The sequence below is a fragment of the Heteronotia binoei genome, chromosome 5 (genome assembly GCF_032191835.1).
Source record: "Heteronotia binoei isolate CCM8104 ecotype False Entrance Well chromosome 5, APGP_CSIRO_Hbin_v1, whole genome shotgun sequence".
NCBI lineage: Eukaryota > Metazoa > Chordata > Lepidosauria > Squamata > Gekkonidae > Heteronotia > Heteronotia binoei.
Window position 1 is genome coordinate 140,140,040 of NC_083227.1, and position 23,205 is coordinate 140,163,244.

At 41.1% G+C, this 23,205-nt stretch overlaps 1 protein-coding gene across 1 annotated transcript in view; it reads left to right on the top strand.

The window, feature by feature from the left end:
- RAD50 (RAD50 double strand break repair protein) overlaps positions 1-23,205 on the top strand; it is a 59,818-nt gene that overhangs the window by 16,900 nt on the left and 19,713 nt on the right. The window contains exons 2-14 of the mRNA XM_060240509.1: positions 2,143-2,318; positions 3,180-3,263; positions 6,855-7,006; positions 7,904-8,089; positions 8,241-8,445; positions 12,394-12,522; positions 13,614-13,779; positions 15,515-15,708; positions 17,223-17,429; positions 19,624-19,806; positions 19,993-20,150; positions 21,082-21,257; positions 22,098-22,335. Coding sequence (XP_060096492.1) covers positions 2,190-2,318; positions 3,180-3,263; positions 6,855-7,006; positions 7,904-8,089; positions 8,241-8,445; positions 12,394-12,522; positions 13,614-13,779; positions 15,515-15,708; positions 17,223-17,429; positions 19,624-19,806; positions 19,993-20,150; positions 21,082-21,257; positions 22,098-22,335 — 2,207 coding nt within the window. The 5' untranslated portion in view covers positions 2,143-2,189. The remainder of the gene's footprint in view (positions 1-2,142; positions 2,319-3,179; positions 3,264-6,854; positions 7,007-7,903; positions 8,090-8,240; positions 8,446-12,393; positions 12,523-13,613; positions 13,780-15,514; positions 15,709-17,222; positions 17,430-19,623; positions 19,807-19,992; positions 20,151-21,081; positions 21,258-22,097; positions 22,336-23,205) is intronic.

Genomic DNA, 23,205 nt, shown 5'->3' on the forward strand with positions numbered 1-23,205 from the left:
TGGCGGCAGGGCTCGGGGGAAGCGAGCTAGACTGCTGTTCTTTTGAGGGGTTATAGAGTGTTTCGAGCCCGTCCCTGTGGCATCGGTCCCATCATTGTGGGGCCCAGGGGGCCGGCGCAGCGGCACGCTGAAGCAGCCTGTCGGTCACTTCCAGGTTCCTGTCCTGCATCTCGACCTGTGTTATTAGTGACAGGCTGCTTCGGCGTGCCGCTGCGCCGGCCCCCTGGGTCCCACAACGATGGGACCGATGCCACAGGGACGGGCTCGAAACACTCTATAACCCCTCAAAAGAACAGCAGTCTAGCTCGCTTCCCCCGAGCCCTGCCGCCATAAGCCTCAAGGGGGCTCATTTTGCGGCATCTCCCGGCGGGAGGGTGGCACCCGCACGGGACACATATCAAATGAAAGAGGGGGCGCAGGGCTATCAGAAACAGCCGGCGGAGGGAGTCGGGAGACCACCCCACTGGGGGATCCACACCCCGAAAGTGATGAAGGTGGCGCAGATAGAGCCAACAGAGCAAACAGGACAAAATAAATAGGCTGCATTATGCAGCACAGTTGAGAAAGTGCCTTATCCCATATACTGATGAAGTATATACAGGATTTCAGAACAAAATTGTTTCCGGCGGTGATATTTGGGGGATTTTTGGGGATGTCACAGGAAGTGCTGTGAAGTCACTTCCTGTTTCCGGCAGTGGCATTTGGGGGAAATGATGTCACAGGAAGTGATGTCACTTCCCATTTCCGGCAGGTGACGCGGGGAAATGATGCCACAGGAAGTGATGTCACTTCCTGTTTCCTGTGGTGGCATGCCGTCACCGGAAGTGACGTCACTTCCTGTTTCCGGCGGCACACGCGCTCCGCGCGCGCGCACCCTCCCCCCCCCCCCCCAACATGTCCCTGGCTGGCCTTCAGACATTATGGTCACCCTAGTTCCTGACGCCATGTTCAGTGATCTATGTAGCATCATAATGTCATGTTATTAACTACTGAACTATGATTTGCTGGAACAGACCATGTGACCATTTTCAAAAAAGATGACAATCTACTATTTACAAGCAAAAATTGGCACAGAATTAATAGTAGATCAGAGAAGTTATGTGATCTTTCCCATAACTTCACAGCAAAGTGAATTTCAAAATGATAGGAAAAAAGCTCAGAAACCCCAGAAGGTGCATCAATGTATTAGGGGGAAGCTCTTTCCAACAGCATTGAACTCAAGGCAAACAACCTATGTGGATATGCCCAGATTCGTGCAATAATGAGAAAATGTCATTGACTCATAGCCTTTTTACAAAGAGTACACAGAGGGTCTTGGCTCAGGAAAGATAGATTCTTACTCACTTGTGCCGATTTATACACCCTGCTTGGGAGTTTACTAGATACTTGTAACCTATTGGTAGTTAATGTATCTTAGTCTCATATAATGTCATTTCAGTTGTGACTTGTGCTTTGCATCCTGTGGTGATGATTCACAGATACTTGTACACCAGATATAACGAATGGGTAGCTTTGAAACAGCTGCTCAAAATCTTGCCTAGTGTATGGCACAATATTTTCTACTCCATCATATAATTCCCTCCCTGTTTATGTACCTGGGATGAGTTGTAAATCTACTGAAAGGCAGTGTTCTGTCCTTGCACTGAGCAAAGTGGAGCCTTTCTTCAAGAAGTGGCTCATCCTCTATATACTTATCCCCAACCTGTGGGCACCATGGGGCTTGCCAGTGGGTTCCTGACGCCCATTTGCTTCTTCCCTAAAGCAAAAAACCAGACTGGGCTTTCTACCTCATTGGAGCAGGACTGGCCAGAAATTATAGTAGGAGAATGCTTGGCTTGCAACTTCCCAATGTTTTCTAATTGCCCGCAGTATACCATGCTGGTGCCCATTCATGTTCTCAGAATTCTAAAAATGCCCCCAGGCTCACTAAGACTGAGGACCCTAACTTCACTTAAATTGGAGAAAGGCTCTCTAGTGTGGAGGAACTTCCTCCAGCCTAAGGTAGGACGAGTGCTGATAACACAGACTAGCATTTGAACAATCACAGGTAATAAAAACTTGGTTCTGCTTTCATAAATTATGCATTAAAAATACTTGCTTCTTCCAGAGGGAAAATTGTATTTATAATCTGTTCTTTTATAGGATAATCAAAATATTAGAGCTCAAAGAAGGTGGAATATTCTGCGAAAATGTCTAGGATTGATAAAATGAGCATCCTTGGTGTGAGGAGCTTTGGGGTAGAGGACAAAGATAAGCAAGTAATCACTTTCTTGAACCCTTTAACTATCTTGGTGGGGCCAAACGGTGCTGGAAAAACGGTGAGAAGTTTGTTTTATTTCTTTTAGATAAGCTGCATTTTTGTACTTTACTGAGTTGCATGGGCATGTGACTAACTACAGTTAGCTTTCAGGATGGATACACTTCTGCAGCCATTTGTGGATGGGTATAATGTATAAAAGCTGTTTTTTTAAAAAAAATATTTATTTATTTAGGATTTATATCCCGCCCTTCCCACGAGGTGGCTCAGGGCGGCTTACAACAGGGAGTCAAACATAAAATTAATAACATTTAGATGTATAAATATTTAAAACATTTAAAACCTTAAAACATTAAGCATCATAACAGAATATATAACAAATCAGAATAACAATCACAGTGTCTGCATCTCAGTTAACAAGTGCCCTTGCAAATAAAGCACTGTTACAGTACCTACAGATACCACTTGCTCAGCAAGCCTATTCCATTAAGTGATTACTGCTATGGAAAAGGTAGGCCTGTGATGGATGCCTGTGGGCGGGGAAAGGAGACAAGCAGAAGAACGTAACTGACGCATGGCAAGTTATGTGGAGAACTGTGCTAGATTTGTAATTTATAATCAACAAGAAACAAACTGGCAAACGATAGTTTTAGAACAAGGAAGGAATGCTGCTGTTACAGCCCTGATGAGAACTTTCATTAGTGAACTACGGTGAACATTGAAACTGATCTGATGAGATACATAGGACCTATTCACACATATTTTTCATGAAAGGAAACACATCTGCTATTAAATGTGCAATAAAGTCACTGGAAGTAAAGGATAAACTATTTCTAGGTTATGGTCGTATCATATTCTGTAGAAAAGAATAGAGCAGCTACTGCTGTATTATTTTACTGACACTTATTTCTCTTTTCATTAGACTATCATAGAATGTCTCAAGTATATCTGCACTGGGGATTTCCCACCTGGCACCCAAGGAAAATCATTTGTTCATGATCCTAAGGTAAGAAAGGAGGACATTGGAACATATAGATAGGGGGTTAAGACACACATTACAGAATAGATATATGTTGGGGGAAAGTAATTCTTATTCTGTGGTATCTTTTACGTTATAAACTGCAAACCTGTTGTTAGCTATGTGAACTGGTCCTGTTTGTTTGTATCATGTATTGCTTTTACAAAAATTCAGGTGGGAAAGTACATTAGTTTGAAGCAGCAGTTTGAGTCCAGTGGCACTTTTAAGACCAATAAGTGTGCTCGTGCACTTCTTCAGATACAATGAAATGGAAATTATCAGTCCATACAAATAGGTAGAGGGTGATGTCTTACATCCCACCACTCACTAATATATACAACTGTTATTTACACATTTTGTATATATTATGCTCAGTGTTTTTAGGCGGCTTCTTCACCTTTGTTATCTGAGGCAAGAACACAATATAGCAGTTAAAGGAGTAAGGTACAACTCACATAACCCCCACTTTACATCCTGCCTTCATGATGTTTAATAAAGCCAATGTAAAAAGTTCGATCAACTTGAGACATTTAAAATATGGCCCAACTCTTCACTGAAAACAATTTTCACTAACATTGGTCCAAAGTTATAGGCTGATAAAATGTGTTAAAAACAGTCAGTTAAAAATTATTCACAGTTGGGTCTAGAGGAGTGTTACACATTCCACAGCTCACAGAGAGCCATATTCACAGTTCTCATCAACCAACCATAGTTACTTAAATCACTAGCATGAAATATGCACCTCAGATAGGCTTGAAGTTTACCTATTCCTCTGGTGGTGGGTGTTTTAAGATGGGAACCACCTGCTGACCAGAAGCCCCACCAGGCAAGGGCCTTGCTCACTGTCCTGAAATATGAGGCAGGTGCCACATTGTGGTATGATGCTCAGGAGAGCTACACTTGGCATGTCAGAGCACTGAGTGTACATCACTAATAACATTAAACACTGCATGTCATCTGTTTAGGTCACAAGTTTCACATTGTATATTTGGAAGATTGTTTGTTTGTTTGTTTGTTTTTTATTAGACCTGAATGTCTCATGTCTGTAATAGTATGTCCAAGATTGAAATGTTCTCCCTACTCTTCTCTGAACATTGTGATTTCTTGTGTCTGATTTGTGTTCATTTATTTTTCACTTAAAGAGAGGAGGGAACTTGACAGTTGGGTACTTTCCTACCCGCAATCCCCAAAGGCAGCAATTAGGTTGTTTCTTCTGTCTCCAGTTGGGAGAAACTATCCATCACCCACAGTTGAGTTTCTTGCCTCGTCCTGAGAGCGCAGTAGGAAAAGCACTCCACATTTGTTCATTGAGTGCTTAGGCTGCTTTTTCCTTTGTGTTCCTTTTGTTTCTGGGTTTGTTTGCTGTTCTACACCCCACCCCCTGCAACCACTAATACTCACAATTTCTCTGAGCTCTGTGACTTAGCCACAGTGATGGCATAAACAATTTCTTCACCTGATCCATCAGATGGTGCAGCATTCTCCATGGAAGAAACGGAGATAGTCATCCTCTAGCACTGAGGCAAAAGGATTGCCCACATCTCTTTCCACCCTTTGGCAACAGCTGTGCAAGAGCAACCATTGAGCTCCACAGCTCTGAAATGGGCAGCAGGAAAACTGAAATGCATACTAGGGAGGACTATGAATGGGGCTGAGTCTCTGCTGGGGCTCCTAGTAGTGGGAAAGCGGCACTCTCCAGGGTGGTTAATGAGCAACAGGTGGGATCTCCCTGCAGTGCCTCTGAATGTGTGTGTGTGTGTGTGTAGAAGGCCCTCCAATCTCCATAGAACTCCAGGATGGAAAAAATTGTCAGTGCTCTTAAAAGGTCCAGACTTTCCTTCCCTCTTCTGTGTCTCATGGAAACAAAATTCTTCCCAGTGGGACTCCAGGTAGCAGACAGCCTAGCCACACTGACCTATCAATGCAACCATGAAAGACCTAGCACCCTCATCTTCCTTATCCTTTAGATTCCACAAGGAGTTCTCTGTAATTTAGCACACTGACCATAACTGAGTTAGAGAGGAACAGGAATTGTCTGATGATGAAAAACCTCCTTTTGCCCAGTGCACTAGACAGGTTTTTTGCCCAGAGGGAACTCCCTTCTCTCCTTTGTAAAGCTCGGAAGACCTTAAAGCTCTTAGCTGCCAAGCAGAGCATCCACAAGATGTGAAGGAGGAAGGATCAGATGAAGGAAACCTGGATATTCTGTCATACTCCGGTGAGGTTGCCACTGTTTTTCTGTTTCCCAGGTTCTTTACCTCAGAGATCAAGGAAGAATGCCCCTCCCTTTCTTAGAGACTGCATTTCAGGCATTCTAAACGTTTTTATTCTTTTCCTCCTAAGATTATGAGGCTACTAAAAATTCCAATGGTGGACTCTTCTTTTGCTCTTTTGCCCTCAGGAGTGCCCCTCCCAAGGAGAGAGAACAAAATCTTAGGGATACTGCCCTAAGTAATGCACTTCTACACCAGTCCCATGAAGCCACAGCTTTGGACAAAAAAGCTTCCACAGCCATGTCTCTCACTGCTAGGATGTCAGTAATTTGACTGTGTGAACTACTCAGAATGTCCAGATCTTACCATTCCCCTGTCAAGTTTATCTCAACAGATTAGAAAGAGTGGTGTCTTTCATTTTGGATGCTAGCCTGGTCCCCATGAAGTGATCAGCCAGGGCCATGACTGCAACTGTGTTGTCTGCTTTTAATCTCTAACCGTATTGTTCCAGTTTATACTTGCTGTGTTTCCTGAGAATGTGTTTTTCCCCCCTATATCCTGTTAGTCCTTCTATCAGCTATGCTCTGATTTGTACCTTCTCCTATGGAGCTACAGTTAATTTTTGACAAGGCACATTGCATGGTGGCCTTCGTTATCTCCTGAAGTCTCCAAATTGAGGTTGATGAATGCTCCCTCCCCAACGGAAACAAAGGGAAGAATCTACTTCCTGCCGTCACAAATTGTGAATAGGAGAATATCCAACTGTCAAAGTATTCTCCTCGAGTAAAAAGAACATTCATGCTAAGTTCAGTGTTCTCTTATCTCTTATAGAGACTAACAAGTTTTCCAGCATAGGCAGAAGAAGGGGCATTGTTGATTCTGCTGTCTTTCCTGTGTGTGTGTGTGTGTGTGTATAGCTTATAGGGTAATTGTTGTAAAGGAGGAGGATATTGAACACTTTAAAGTCCTATATAAAGTCCTATATATTTCTTTAAAGTGCTATATAAATTCTAATGCACACTACACTCCAAAATATATTAGAAATATGCAAGAATATCAACAAAGAGAGAAGAAATTTTTTAAAAATGTACATATAATAAGAACAGGCTACTTATACTACATACATTTATTCCAGTGTTCATGTGAACTGTAAGGGCTGACACCATTAATCCCAGTAGGGGCCTTAGATCTGTGTGCTCCTTAAGTTTTATGCACAGATCTGCTCCCTTTATTTAAATGACTGGGGCAGGCTGATTGTGTGCTGGAGGACAGGTAATGGTATTAGCATTTGTAAAAGTTTAAAAATAATGTTAGGTATTAGCATTTGTAAAAGTTTAAAAATAATGTTACCCTTTTGTTGCTAAAGGTTGCTAATGAAACAGATGTGAGGGCTCAAATTCGACTTCAGTTTCGTGATGTTAATGGAGAGCTTGTAGCTGTCCAGCGATCCATGGTATGCACTCAGAAAGGAAAGAAAACAGAATTTAAAACTCTTGAAGGAGTGATAACAAGAACAAAGTGAGTGATGAGCTGACATTAATGTATTTTTTGCATGCATATGTGAAAATTCGCTAGAGCTGCTCTTTATTTCAAAAATCCTTGCACTGTCAATCAGTGGTAAGTAAAATAAAAAGAAAATATTGGGATTCCTGTTGAATTATTTGTTAAAGGGAAGCAGCTGCAATCCTAATACTGGATTTTAGTGCAGTTCTGTAGAAGAAGTTAGTACAGTGACAAATTCTAAATCTGACTTTCCTTTCTGCATAGCAGTGAGAGTTGTAATCAACTCTCGCCTTCATATTGCGACTCATTCAGAATGTTTGCATTTGGGATCCTTGTTTAAAATTATATTTTTGCTAGTGCATCCAGTTACTTCTTTATTATTATTCTAGCTTTGTTGTAGATTACTTGTCTGATAATATGCATTCACTTTTTTTCCTATTACATTGACAACAAATTATAATGTCTAAAGCCTTAGGAAAGAATGGAAAAAGAATAGAAAATGTTATATCCTTTCATTTTTGCATAATAGAATGAATTGTAGGCTATTTCTTAATTCTTAATACCTGGCATAATATGTGTTGTTTTTGAAAATTCTTATATGCATCCAGTGATCTAAATTAGATTCTTGTATGTTTGATGTATATTTTTATTTATTTTCCCTATGCTCCCTTTGTATTAGATTAGATTCAATAAAATGAAATCTATTTTTTTTAAAAAGGGGGGGGACAATGTTATATCCTTATATGCCATTTAACTGCATGAAATAGTTTCCATATTAACACAGACTGCTTTATGAATCAGCCTTTCAAAGAAATGTAAATGTTAGGTCTGACTGTGTCTGGTAGTCTCCCTTTTTATTAGGATTGTAATGTGTTGTCAAGTATTTATGCTTTCCTTGTCTGATCATAACAGGCATGGGGAGAAGGTCAGTCTGAGCTCCAAATGTGCAGAAATTGATCGAGAGATGATCAGTGCCCTTGGTGTTTCCAAGTCTGTGATTAACAATGTCATATTCTGCCATCAAGAAGAATCCAACTGGCCGTTAAGTGAAGGAAAGGCCCTGAAACAAAAGTTTGATGAAATCTTTTCAGCAACAAGGTTAACTTCTTAAGTACAAATAACACATTTGAGTTTTTTTTAATCATGTCAATTTAAAAATGCTAATTAAGCCTACTATAATAAAATTCCGTATAGCAAAGTATAAATATTGGTTGGATTTTAAATGCAAAAATGTTTTTACTTTTAAAAGGTACATTAAAGCACTGGAAACTCTTCGTCAAGTTCGTTTGAAGCAAGGTCAACAGGTTAAAGTGTGTCAGGAGACACTGAAGTTTCTAAAACAGAATAAGGAAAAGGCACAAGAGATTCAGACTCAGCTTACTAATAGAGAAGCTCAGCTGGCAGCTTCAAGGGAAAATGTTAGGTCTATTGAGAACCAGCTCGAACCATTAAAGGTAATTCTCAAACTGCTAAATGTGACACATGAACACAGGCGGACCACTCAAGTTTACAGCCATGTTTAATTCAAGACCTCACATAAAGACCTGGCATCTCCCTTGCTCTCCCTCCCATGCTCTCTCATCTTCCCAGGTGCTGCGCCTCTCTCTGTTCTCTGCCTCCCCCCCGCCCCGCCCCCCAAGTCAACAGTCCTCAAATTCCCCAAACCCACACCTGGAGCCGGATTTCCCTTAAAGTACCCTCGACCTGCTGCTGTCCCTTCACACTAAACATAATTGTATAGCTAAACTTTTTGAGCTGGATCGAGGCGGCTCGGCAGTATTGCTGCTGTTAGACCTATCGGCGGCGTTCGATATGGTCGACCACCGGCTGCTGACCCGTCGCCTCGCCGACGCAGGAATTCGGGGGCTAGCCTTACAGTGGCTCTCCTCCTTTCTTGAAGGTCGGGGACAAAGGGTGGCAATTGGGGGGGAGCTGTCTCAGAGATACCCACTTCATTGTGGAGTGCCTCAGGGAGCAGTTCTCTCCCCGATGCTGTTTAACATCTTTATGCGTCCCCTTGCCCAGATTGCACGGAGGAATGGGCTGGGTTGCCATCAATATGCAGATGACACCCAGCTCTATCTATTGATGGACGACCGGACTGGTGATGTCCCAGCAAACCTGGACCGGGCACTACGAGCCGTGGCTGACTGGCTCAGGCTGAGCGGGCTGAAGTTGAATCCGGCGAAGACTGAGGTCCTTTGCATGGGCCGCGGCGAGCCAGGAGGGGAGACTATTCTACCGGCCTTCGACGGGGCGCCACTGGTACCGGTGCGCAAAGTCAAGAGCCTGGGAGTGCTACTGGAGTCCTCCCTATCAATGGAGGCCCAAGTAGCTGCCACTGCTAGATCCGCCTTCTTTCATCTTAAGAGGGCGAGGCAGTTGGCTCCCTTCCTGGAGCGCGCCGACCTAGCAACTGTGATCCACGCAACGGTCACTTCGAGGTTAGACTACTGCAATGCCCTCTACATGGGGCTGCCCTTGTACCGGACACGGAGGCTTCAGGTAGTCCAGAACGCGGCGGCCAGGCTGTTGGAGGGACTACCACGGTGGGAGCCTGCACGGCCTGGGCTGCGTAATTTGCACTGGCTGCCGGTTGTCTACCGTGTCCGATATAAGGTGCTGGTTATCACCTTTAAAGTCCTATATGGCCGAGGACCTGCCTACCTAAAGGACCGCCTCTCCCCGTATGTACCCCGGAGAGCACTGAGATCTGGTTCCCAGAACTTACTAACAATCCCTGGGCCAAGAGAAGTTAGGTTGAAGGCCACTAGGGAGCAGGCCTTCTCGGTGATAGCCCCTCGTTGGTGGAACGATCTACCAGAGATGGTGCGAGCCCTGCGGGACCTGAACCAATTCCGCAGGGCTTGCAAAACATTTCTCTTTCAGTTGGCATTTGAGACAACATGTGGTAATTGAATTGATATAGAACCGGATCAACGAATGAACAGATATTTAGCCATCCTAAATACATCTGGATTACATCATTCTAGCACCTACCTTAATATATCTTATTATATTTTATTTGTTTTTATGTATTTTAAATAACTATTTGTAATTAATGTCAAATTATTATGTTTTTATGAATCATGGGACTCCCATGTCTGTTATACTGTCCAATAAGAATCATGGGATTCCCGTGCCTGTTAGCCGCCCTGAGCCCGCCTGGCGGGGAGGGCGGGATATAAAAATAAAATATTATTATTATTATTATTATTATATTGGTGCAGCAATAAGGAACCAAAAACCACACCCTTTTTGAACCTAGAATGATGAATGACTCAGTCTGCCCTCTTATTAATACAAATATTTTTTGTGGCTGGTTAGATTAGCACAATGTCAGTTTAGTCTTACAAGGAATCTCCCTTTTTCATATCTCTCTGTCACTTCAAATAAGCATAGTAGATATGAGAAGATTCCTGCTGCAGAAATACACACATGCAGGATACACACATGATCTTGCACTGGATCATATAGTACTTTGTACCTGCTGAGAGAATTGTCAGAGTGGTGTATGAATCAAAGGCTTGCCTCCTTTTTTCAGCTAGGATTGAAAATGTTTTTTGAATTGGTTCTCATTATTCAGGACAGCCTCTCTTGGAATACCCTTTGAAGAGCATTATATTTGGCAGATAAGAACTTACTGGTGATCCCTGGCCCAAGAGACATCCAGCTGTCCTCAACTAGAGCCAGGGCATTTTCTGTCCAACCTGGTAGAACTCCCTGTCGAATAACATCCAGGCCCTGCAGAATCTAATGCAGTTCCAAAGGGCCTATAAGGCAGAGATGTTCTGTAAGGTGTTTAGTTAAGGACAGTGACCATTTCCATCTGTCTGATGCTCCTATTTCCTGCTCCCTCCCTGCAAGGCAGTGGAATAATTGATAGTTTAATGCCATCCTATCAGGTTGTGTTCTGTATTTTTTATCATATTTTTACTGTTTTTAATTGTTAAATTAATACATGACCCTACAGATGTACACCACCCTGAGCCCTGCCTTGCAGGGGAGGGGAGTTTAAAAATATAATAATAATAATAAATAATAATAATTAGATTTTCTCCCATATTTGAATGATATTAGAGTGGAGTTAAGATTGTTGTAAGGAAACTGCACAGAGTTAATGATGTAGAGCACATTGCAGAAATATTTCTGTTTTAACACAATTCCAGATTGAAATGTGTGTTAACATCATATTTCATTCAGCTAGCACTTTTTTGGAAGTAAATAGGGATAGAATAAAAAATTCAGGAAATTATCAGCATAAAATTGGCCAGCGGAGTGTGGCAGGGGAGCTTCAAAAGTTCTCCTGTTTTATCATCATTTTTGTAAGGTTTTGCCAGTCACTGATCCCAGGAACTCAAGCACATATGAAAATGGTCAAGGTTTAATGAGAGTGAGATACAGAGCAGTGACTTTCCACTGAAGAGCCATTGCTGAGAATAGTTTGCATACAGACAAGGCAAATAATATAGGAAACAAAAAAGGCACACAAAAGCTCCCCCCATCGTCTGTTATAATTCCCAGGCTTTGGTGTAAACGCGAGACTTCTTCCATGGGTGCTCAAAGTTGTCCTGCTAATTCAAGCCATTACCATAACTACCAGATAGCCAGCTCCCTGTGATACCCACCCTCCTGCACAACTTAGAAAAAATGTTACAAGCAAGCAGATACTACAATGCAGGATGAATGTGTACTTGGCAAGACAATACCATGATACAGTGATCAATGGAGTGAATGCAATAAATGACAAGTACAGTGAATACATGTCAATACAGTGCAAGCATGATCAGCAGAACAGATTTTCTTTTTTTGATGAAAAAGGGGGAAATTGTTCTCAACTACAATAGAAAGCACAGGGGTGAACTTGCTGCTTTTCCATACTACTACCCGAGGAGTAATAGGGCCCCTGTATGCAGACTGCAAAGAGGGCATCAACATAGGGTAGAGTCCCATTTTGGCTTAGAAGCCAATTTTGCTGAATTATGCAAAGAATTGTAACTTTAATGTGTTATGCACAAACTCAGAAAGGCAATTCACTTCTGGTGGCCTGCTTTGGAGAGTTTGTTTTAAGAACTGTATCCTTTTTTAGGCAGTAATTGGTACTGCCCTGAATGGAAGAGAGCCAGATACCTTTGTCCTGCTTCCCAGTTGTTGGCCCGTACCTTTGCCATGATGAAGGCTGGGCTGAAATAAAGAGGGTGAGGCTCATGGCTACCAGTTAATCCCTGTGGTCAGATATTATCTGTCTTGTGAGAGATTTCAGAATTCCTTATCCCCATACTTTCCCAAATAATTCTTTATTGCCTTAGTACATTTTAAAACTGCTTTAGCTTAGTTCAGTACTTTATTTTATATACCCCCATAATTATAAATGGATTCATTTACTTTTCTCTTCTTTGCAGGATCGTCTCGCAGAAATAGAACATAATCTCACAAAAGTAATGAGACTTGATAATGAGATTAAAGCTCTGGAAAGCCGGAAAAAACAGATGGAAAAAGATAATCAAGATTTGCAACAAAAGATGGAGAAGGTTTGCTTGATAATATATTTTTGCTTGATTTACTTCTATTGATGCGGATGGGAGCATTCCAGAGTAAAAGCTACATTGACTTGGCAGGAAACATTGGTTTTCCCCCGTTACCCTATGTTTTTGTTCATCGGTTAGTGAGCCATGTTGCGTTGACTTTAAATGTATTATTTACTTCCCATCCTATCTGTTGTTTTATTTAAAAATTCTTTTACTCAACAGCTAATGTATTGGCTTGAGTAAATTTATTCATTATTCTGTGCTGAGTTTTCTCTTATTTGGATTTTTCTGGTTGAAAACAGTGCTTTCAGCAGGGCAGATTCATTTCCTGGAGGAAAACGAAAACTTGAATTGTGTGAATATTCAGTTTTTTCTGTCCAGGTTACTGTTGTTTCTCTGATCTACTGTTGTTTCTGTGCCGGTTTTTGCTTGTAAATAGTAGGTTGTCGTCTTTTTTGAAAATGGTCACTAGGTCTTTTCCATCAAATCATAGTTCAGTAGCTAATAACATGACATGATGCTACATAGATCATTGAACATGGTGCCTGACAATATTATCTGAAAAGGGCAAACAAAGTTAATTTGGAGGCAGGCATTGCATGCTGATTGGTGAACACTATTGGTCCCTTTTGTTCCAGTCATGGAAAAATTGCCAAGTGGGTGGATGTTTTTACAACCAAAAAAAGAGCCCTTCCTTTGCTCCTGCTCTCCAAGTCTGAAACATGACAAAGAATTTTAAAAGCTCCTGCCCTCCAAGTCAAGCTCACTGAGGTATTTGCCATGTTTTCAAAGAAGCAAAATAAGCATGGAGAGTGCCCTGAGAGATTGCAAGGTCTCGTTCAGGTACATGCACAGTAGCAAAGGATTAGGCATCCTTAGGTCTCAGTGTATGATTAGATTAATCTCTTGTATCAATCTCTAACTTTCCTTTCAAGTTTTCTCTTCATGTGCTCATCAGGCAAGTGTGAACTTGCATTAGTAATTCATTTGCATACTTGGAATTTATTTGTTTGAATCTTTCCTAGAAAGCATACAGACTGAAACATGCTGAAGAATTTTAAAAGCTGTCTTTTCTCTCTGTCACATAACTTCAGGTTTTTCAAGGGACCGATGAGCGGCTTAGAGATATGTATCAAAACCACCAGAAAACTGTTAGAGAAAAAGAGAAGAGACTGATAGAATGTCAGAGAGAATTGGAGAGGGCAAATAAGGAATGCCAAAGGTTCAACAGAGAAAAATCAGAGCTGCTGATTGAGCAAGGTACTGAGATTCTGTTTAAAACACAGCATATAAGAAATGAGTTTATATTACCTGGCTATTATAAACAAATCAGTTCACGCATTAGGATTCTCTGGGTGATTTTGTAGTTCTTTTACACAAATTCTATCCTTGACAGTTCTTAATGAAGATTATTATTCTGTCACCCACTTACCTAACATGCACATTGCCAACTGGTAGCCCTCAGGCTAGATTTGTCTGCCAAAATCCTGTTGTTTGGCCCCATCACATTTTAATCAAGGTGTGGTTTTTAAGAGATTCAGGTTAACTAAAATAGCCAGAGAACAAAGGATAGATTTGATGTGTCTACAAGGGGGGAGAAGAAGGGACCACCCAAGTGTGGCAGTTGTTACTGTAGCACTCCCAAGGGAGTGGGATTTTGTTGCTGTGGATCTCTCTGGAGAAGGGACAGGAAACATACTTGAGTATCCAGCACTTGATTATTTGGCAGTCTCCATTCCCTAAGAATGCTGGATAGCAGAGTTTTTACGGTGCCAAAATGGAGGGTGGGGGGAAATCAGTATATTGAGGTAACTTCTAAGAATATTTCTTTCATTAGCAAAGACAAAAAAACCCCCTCAAAACTCTTTACCCCATGATACAGAAGAGTCATTATGAATCTTTGTGATGTTTCTATTTTAATGTACTGAAAGTGGTTTCCCATCAAAGGGTGGAGGTATTCTTGTATGGGCTGTGCTCCTTGCTCCATGGGCAAGGCATATGCATATTTTTTGCAAAAAGCTTCCTGTTATCCTGAATAGTTGCTCTACCCACCCCCTCCCCACACTTCATGTCTTGTCAAGCTTCTAAGGAGGGCAGATCCATCTCTAATGCAGCAATCACAATATGGAGAGCAGTGTCTACCTAGAGATACTGTAAGACTCAATACGGGATTAAAAAAAGCCCAGACAGTCTCCAAGGTAAGCAAGAGAATATATGAACATATATATACATATGAACATATGAAGCTGCCTTATACTGAATCAGACCTTGGTCCATCAAAGTCAGTATTGTCTACCCAGACTGGCAGCAGCTCTCCAGGGTCTCAAGCTGAGATTTTTCACACCTATTTGCCTGGACCCTTTTTTGGAGATGCCAGGGATTGAACCTGGGACCTTCTGCTTCCCAAGCAGATGCTCTACCACTGAGCCACCGTCCCTCTCTCATTCCTCTTCTGCCAGCTAAGGCTACCTCCAAATCCAGTAACAAGAAGAAATGTTGTCAGTAACTTTCCACATGTGTCTGTCTTGAGGCCTGCAAGACATAAAAAGTGTTGTGAATTCTTTGATACCCGCAAGTTGAACTTGACAGTGAATATACACAGGTTGACAATGAATTTGACAGGGAATGCACACATTTATCTATTGGGGTTTTATTTTGTCCTTCCTTCAAGCAGCTTAGGGCCTGTTCACAAGCCCATTTAGCGCACATGAAAGCCTGTAAGACAGGTTCTGCTGAGAGAGAGAGAAACTAGTCAAAGTCATTCATTGAGCTTAATGGCTGAATGCAGTCATGAACTCTGGTTTTCCAGGTTTAGTCCAACAGTCTAATCACTGTATCACTGACTGTGTTTTCAGTTTTGCTTTTATATTTAAAGTGGACTTTTCAGATTACCTCGAATCTTTTGTAGCCTTTAGCATCTAATTAATAGAGCTGGAACTCCTTGTCATTTTCGAATGATGAAAATGGGTTTAAATTTCATTGTTGTGTTATGAAGGTCGTCTTCAGCTGCAAGCAGATCGTCACCAGCAGCACATTAGAACCAGAGATTCATTAATTCAGTCTTTGGCTGTTCAGTTGGAACTGGAAGGATTTGAAAGAGCACCTTTAAATGAAAGACAAATTAACAGTTTTCACAGGCTTGTAAAGGAGAGACAGGACAAAGACAACGAAGCAGCTGATCAGCTGATGGTAAATATTTATTTAACCATGTTCCAGAAAGGCTCAGTTAGTATAGAACAACATAAGCAATCACTTGCTGAAACAGTTGCAATGATATGATTCAATCGTAATTCACTTCCTTCGATGTAAGTTACTTTTGAAACCAATGGGACTTCTCGGTAAATTTAGTTTTGGGATATTAGTATAACTTTCAAAATATGTGGCCTTCTTTTCTGTTTGCAGTCTCTCGCCATCCCACCCAATCAGCTAATGCTCTGTGCTCATACTTGCACATGGTTAACTGTGGGAACTGAACTCTGGGAAGGGAGCATAAAAACTTCCAAAATAATAGGATTCTCAGATAGAGGGGGCTCCATGTGCATTGACCATTGAAGGATCCTCTGGCAGATGTGGCCAGGTGAGGAAAAGGGAGAAGAGGCAAGGAGGCACTTATAGGGGGGTTTCTGTATCTGCCTCTTCTAAGAGTGAGTCTTCACTACTGAATGCCCAAGGCTTCCCTTGCTATCCTGCTGCCATCTCAGCATGTCCACAAAGAGAGACAAGAAGTATGACATGCTTGCTCTCTGTGTATGCAGTGTCCATTATATATATATATATATCTTTAGTGAGAAAATCTAACTTTGCATAACATAGTTAAATACCGTGGGCCTGGATCCTGCCACCATTTCCATTGGCAAAAGAGGGAAGTGTAATGGGGACTGTGGGACCTGAATGGACTTGCAGGACAGAGGCTGCAGTGAGGTGGAGAATCAGACTTGGTCTTTATTTAAGAACATAAGAGAAGCCATGTTGGATCAGGCCAATGGCCCATTCAGTCCAACATTCTGTGTCACACAGTGGCCAAAAAAATGTATGTATGTATATATATATATACACACACACACACACACACACACTGTGGCTAATAGCCACTGATGGACCTCTGCTCCATATTTTTATCTAAACCCCTCTTGAAGGTGGCCATGCTTGTGGCCGCCACCACCTCCTGTGGCAGTGAATTCCACATGTTAATCACCCTTTGGGTGAAGAAGTACTTCCTTTTATCCGTTTTAACCTGTCTGCTCAGCAATTTCATCGAATGCCCACGAGTTCCTGTATTGTGAGAAAGGGAGAAAAGTACCTCTTTCTCTACTTTCTCCATCCCATGCATTATCTTGTAAACGTCTATCATGTCACCCCGCAGTTGACATTTCTCCAAGCTAAAGAGTCCCAAGCTTATAGATGGACATGAAGAATGGAACTTTCCTGGACTTCAGGGTTTAAAAGATGTATATGCCTAATATATAGTTATATTTAAGAGAGATAGTAGATTAGGGAGGCTGAAGATGCCTCTGCATAGGATTCTGTGCATTTGTATTTATAGAGTAGGAGAGTTACCAAAGAAAATAGCTGAACTTGCCGGTTTATAATTCTGTTATGTATATTTAGATGTGAATCCTATTGGTTTTTTGGGAGATTAATTTCCAAATAAATATGCTTAAGGATCATGCTCTTCATTAAATAACTTATGTGGACTTTTTCAGAGAGAATTTGGAGAGAAGGAAATGATGAAGCAGAAGCAGTTAGATGAAATAAGGGATAAAAAAACTGGGCTCGAAAGAACTATTGACCTGAAGTCAGACATTCAAAATAAAAAGCAGCTTGAAGTGAAGAGCCTGAAACGTGAGCTGCACCAGCTTGAAGGGTCATCAGATAGGCTTCTGGAGCTGGATCAGGAACTTGCCAAAGCGGTAAGAAATTACAGAATGGAACATCCAGTAGACAATGTTATAAGATTTGAATTGTAGAAGTCTGGAAACCAGCCAGAGGGTGAGCACACAGTAAGTGTTTAACATAGCACATGAAATGAAAGCAGAAATTACATAGTAGAAACCTACTTACAGCAACAGATAGTATGAGATTTTTGTGCAGCTTAATTGTTGAGAATGTAAAAAGCAAAATCTAGTGCAGGGCCCAGGGGCCGAATCAGGCTCCCAGAGGGCTCCTATCTGGCCCCCGAGCAACTGGCTCTTGTCTGCTTCCTTCTGCATCTCAGCTTGCTTTGCAAGGCTTGCTCAATCGCATAGGAGCTACAGAGCAAATCTTCGATTTTCTCTATTGGTTGAGGCTCCTCCTCCTGGTCCCTGGGGAGGGAGGGAAAGAGCCAGAACTTCCTTTGCCCAGTTCCCTGGATCCCATGGGAGAGATACAAAGAAAGCACCTTTAAGACCAATGAGTGCTAATGTTTTAAGTATGTTTTAAAGTTTTTTTAAAAAAATCTTTAGTTGTGTTTGTCTGTGTCCTTTAAAAAGTTTATATCTCTGCTACCTAATCTGAAATAGGTACACGCATGCTCCGGCCAACAAGGTCTCATTTAGGTCAGATCCTGCCCTCACAACAAATGAGTTCAGTGTGTTTAGGGCAGCAGACAACACTCATTTTTTCCTTTTAGATATGAAAATCATTATTGGTATTTTTCTTCTGTGTTTTTTTAAAAAATTCCTTGGTGAGGAATTTTGAGGGCAGTCAGCTGCTTTCAGAGATGCAAGCACAAAATGACAACTGCCACAGGTGTTGTAGGCAGCCTCTGACTGTCTCTCTGAGCAAACATTCAACTAAGAGGCAGAATGGATTTCTGAGAACTTACATTTTCCATCCATCCCATCTTGAAGGATGGGATGGTAACAGTTTACCCATGCGACCTGTGGTCCATACTTGAAGCCACTGCTAGAGGATGGGGCCAGTTTGGTGTAGTGGTTAAGTGTGCGGACTCTTAGCTGGGAGAATCAGGTTTGATTCCCCACTCCTCCACTTGCACCTGCTAGCATGGCCTTGGGTCAGCCATAGCTCTGGCAGAGGTTGTCCTTGAAAGGGCAGCTGCTGTGAGAGCCCTCTCCAGCCCCACCCACCTTACAGGGTGTCTGTTGTGGGGGAGGAAGGTAAAGGAGATTGTGAGCTGCTGTGAGACTCTTCAGAGCGGAGGGCGGGATATAAATCCAATATCTTTATCTACCTCACCGGGTGTCTGTTGTGGGGGAGGAAGGTGAAGGAGATTGTGAGCCACTCTGAGACTCTTCGGAGTGGAGGGCGGGATATAAATCCAATATCTTCATCTTCTTCATCTTCATCTTTTCCGTCAGCATTTCACTAGACTCAAATATATCCATGGAGCTTTGAGCTCATATACTGGCAAGGAGCTTTTAATGGAGAAAGATTATTTATTGTCCATTTTTTTCTTTTTTGCTGTCAAGTCACAACTGACCTATGGCAGCACCGTAGGGGTTTTCAAGGCATGAGACGCTCAGAGGTAGTTTTCTGTTGCCTGCCTCTGCAGAGCAACCATGGGATTCCTAGGCGGTCTCCCATCTAAGTATTAACCAGGGCTGATCTTGCTTAGCTCCTCAGCTCTGACAGGATTGGGCTGTTCTGGGTTATCCATGTCAGGGCTGTCGTTCACTACCACTGTATAAATTTAGTGATATCGCAAGCTCATGAAACTGAGAACGACAACAAAAAAGACATGACTACAACAAATAAGAACTAGACAGGTGTAATCTTACAGTAATTATGAACAAGCAAGAAAGTCTGTTCCAATAAAAGTCTTAAAATTTCACTGCGTCAGTTCAGGCATAACGTGAAACTGTGGTTTAACTAAACATATCACAATTAATTGATTTGTCAAAACGTGCACCGTCTCTTTAGGTATGGCTAGGCTGTTTACCTCAGATCAAGATGTGAAGTGGATTCTGAACCTCCTATGATTAAATATCTAGGGGAAGCTCATTTTGCTGGCACATGGTTTGATCCATCTCTCTCTCTAGCCTCCTTATACAACAGATACTTGCTTTTTAGTTCAGAGAGTACCATTCCAGTCTTGCCCCCGAGTCTGTTCCTGCTTGTTGAAAAATGTATAAAATGCATTCTGGCTCTTATATCTTTATTTAGAAACGTGAACTAGAAGAAGCTGAAAGGAATAGCAATGTAGAAGGCCTGGAAATGGAAATAAAAGAGCTACAAAGAGAGAAGGCAAATTTAGACGGCGTTCTTCGGAAACTTGATAAAGAGATGGAGCAGTTGAACTTGAATACTGCAATAATAACCCAGATGGACATGCTGAAGAAAGATAAAGTAGTGTATTTTCTCTTCTCTGAATAGTCTTTGTTCTACTGCTGCCATATGTTGACTGTTCTATTAAAATTACATTTTCAGAATTAAAGTTGATTTAACTGCTTATCTATTATTCTGAAATGGCTTTTGTAGCTGCTAAACAAAACCTTACTGTTATGTCATATGTCGATGCTCTTTTTTAAAAAGATTGACAAGGAGGATCAGATTAGAAAAATCAAATTAAGACACAATGAAGAGTTAATCTCCTTACTGGGATATTTTCCAAATAAAAGACAACTTGAAGACTGGCTTCATTCTAAAGTGAAGGAGATTAATCAGACAAGAGACAAACTTGCTAAGCTTAAGTGAGTACATGTTGTGAAAAGTACATAAAATTTGATGCATGAGTTTGTGTGTTGGTATCAGGTTACTTTTTCAGTTGTGTTTATTTACACAGTAGTGTATAATAGACTGCTGTTAAGCAAGCTTCTTATTGTAGTGAGTTTCATTTAAATGACTGGATGGTGGATTGTACTCCAGAATCAATAATATGGTGTCCGTTTTGATTAATTTGGAGACATTAGCAAATAACACTGATTATAGATTTTAATGTGCTTGTGGCAGAGGGGTCTTGGCACAAGCAGAGTGTGCACATCTGAGGGAAAGGAAGTGGAAGACACAGAGAGAAGACAGAGAATATGGTGAGACAGGGAAAGAAACCGGTGAAGGGGATGGGTTGAAAGAGAGGAACATAGGTGCTGGGGAAAGTACACTTATAGCTTCCCACTGCAGGTGTATATATGTATATGTGTGTATGCAGCATAGTACAATATAGTCAGGTTTCGAGAAGGTTGGCAAACCATGGCTTGCAAGCCAGTACTACCTGTAGGTGCCAGATCCAGTAGCAAACTTGGTCAGTCTGTTCTTTAAAATGGAGGAGAGAAACAGAGTGTGAGGGTGCAAAGCATGGACCTTTGGCATATTCTTTTCCTCCAAACTATGGTTAAGAAGACTTTTTTTTTGTCTAAATTTATGTTGGAGTCTGGTAGACTTGCCAGTACTTTCACATACCCACATAAGGCTTACATGACAAGGAAATAGTATATTTAATTGGAGGATGTTATCTGAATGGCAGCCTTTCCCTCCTCCAAACTGGCAACATTATAGTTAGATTTTTATTACTGTGTTTTTTAAAAAACAGCATTTTGAAATGGGCAGGTGAAAAATAAAAAACGCACTTGAAACTGCAAGAGTAACTTCATCTCATTCCTGATTATCATCATGCTTCTGTTTCAGTAAAGAACTTGTTTCAGCTGAGCAGAACAAAAGTCATATTAGTGCTGAACTACGAAAAAAAGAGGAGCAGCTGACCAATTATGAAGAAAAGCTCTTTGATGTTTGTGGAAGCCAGGATTTTGAAAGTGATCTGCACAAACTTGAAGATGAAATCGAAAAAACATCCAAGCAACGAGGTAAGTTTATATGGCATGAACAGTCTCATAGATCTTTATTTCAGATTCATATTAACCTGTATGATGATAGATGTGTTCCACTGTTTCGTCTCATAAAAACCAGTGAGAATTCTTAAACAAGCCTCAAGTCTTCTCATCCCAATTTTTACACAATTCAGATTTTCTTTTGTTGTGTTTTTTGTTTACATTGAGATAACCACAACCACATTTATTGACTACTTTATTTCATTCTTCTGGTACTTGACATAGTAGGTTCCATGCTGATTATAGGCTGAAATCACTAGCTTATATTGACCAGAAATGTATTTGGATGTAACAGTTATCCATTCTGACCTGATACCAGGAATTGAATAAACTTTCTTGTTCTTTACAAAAGTATTGCAAAATTTTTCACATTACTTAAACTTAATTTCAACCTATCAGCTGCTTGTTCTGAAAATGAAGGTATTTGGATCTTTCCCACTATCAGTGATTTGAAGATCATAGCCTAATTACAGATAATGTTTGGTTGCAAAGTGCAGCTTGTGACTAAAGCAAGATGCTGTGCAAGACAAGTGTGTCAAGGATGGCAAGCTCTTCCTTATAGTTCCGTTCGCTTATTTCATTTTATTTCAAAAAACATTGATGCACAATGTGACGCTTCGTGGTTTTCAGTTCAGCTTGCATTGCGGTAGAATAAAGTATAATGGTCTGAGTCACCTAAATGATAATTGGGTGCTTGTGCCAGCACCTAGTTTATCAGCACGGACTTCATAGGATCCGACTGTATTTGGCAAATCTGATACATTTCTACCAACATCAATATCACTTGTGATGATACGTGTTTATTCTTCAAAACAGCTATGCTTGCAGGAGCCACAGCAGTTTATTCACAGTTCATTACACAGTTAACGGATGAGAATGAGTCATGTTGTCCAGTCTGTCAGAGGGTCTTTCAGACAGAGACAGAACTCCAGGATGTGATTAGTGACCTTCAGTCCAAGCTGCGCCTTGCCCCAGACAAATTGAAGTCAACAGAGTCTGAGCTGAAGAGGAGAGAGAGGAGACGTGATGAAATGATTGGGCTTAAACCTGTCAGGTGAGGCAGAAAGCACAGTGAAATTTACCTTTTTCTTATAGGAACAATATTCTTTAAGAAACATTTTCAGAGACTCAGTCTAATTGTCTGAACAAGCTTTTCTTGGAAATCTTTTGGAAAGGAATATTGCTTACTGTGTGTAGGATATTTAGCGTGATGCAAACGACACCAGCAGCAGTATCAGCAGTGCCTTGGCTGCCTGCCATTATTTTCTAAGTGATGTCTTGTTTATGAATAGGAACTACAAATATTCATTATGCCATTTCTGAGAAAACAAACCTGTCTGGAATTCTCTTAGACATCAGTTCCAAAATCAGATTTTCACATATACACTTAACTACATGCTGGAATGTGCTTTTTAAAAAATGGCGACCTAGGAATGATTGTGACAGAATTCTATTGTATTTTATTTTGGTCCCCAAGATAGCCCAGCAGTAGGAATGTATAGTGAGGTAAATTTATGTAGGGATGTGCGTGTGTGTGTGTATAAAAATGAGGACGATTTTCCAGAATGTGCCTTCTAATTCCTTAAGTTCATTTTTTAAAAAGATCTGATAAATCAGAAGACAATTTGAGATGTATTCTATAAAATGATTTTGTAAACTGAGGACAACTACCCATTGTATCGAACTGATTCTACTGCTGAGAAAGATTCTAGTCCAGTGGTACCTTAAAGACTAACAAGATTTTCATGGTATAAGTTTTTGTCAGAGCTCCCTTTGTTAGATACGTTTGTCATGTATCTGACAAAGAGAGCTTTGACTCTTGAAAGCTTTGGAGTGTGAAAGTTTTGTGACTCTTGAAAGCTTTGCTACTGCACTAAAATCTTGCTCTTCAGCTACCTGCCTGAAACTGATTCTACTGCTGTTA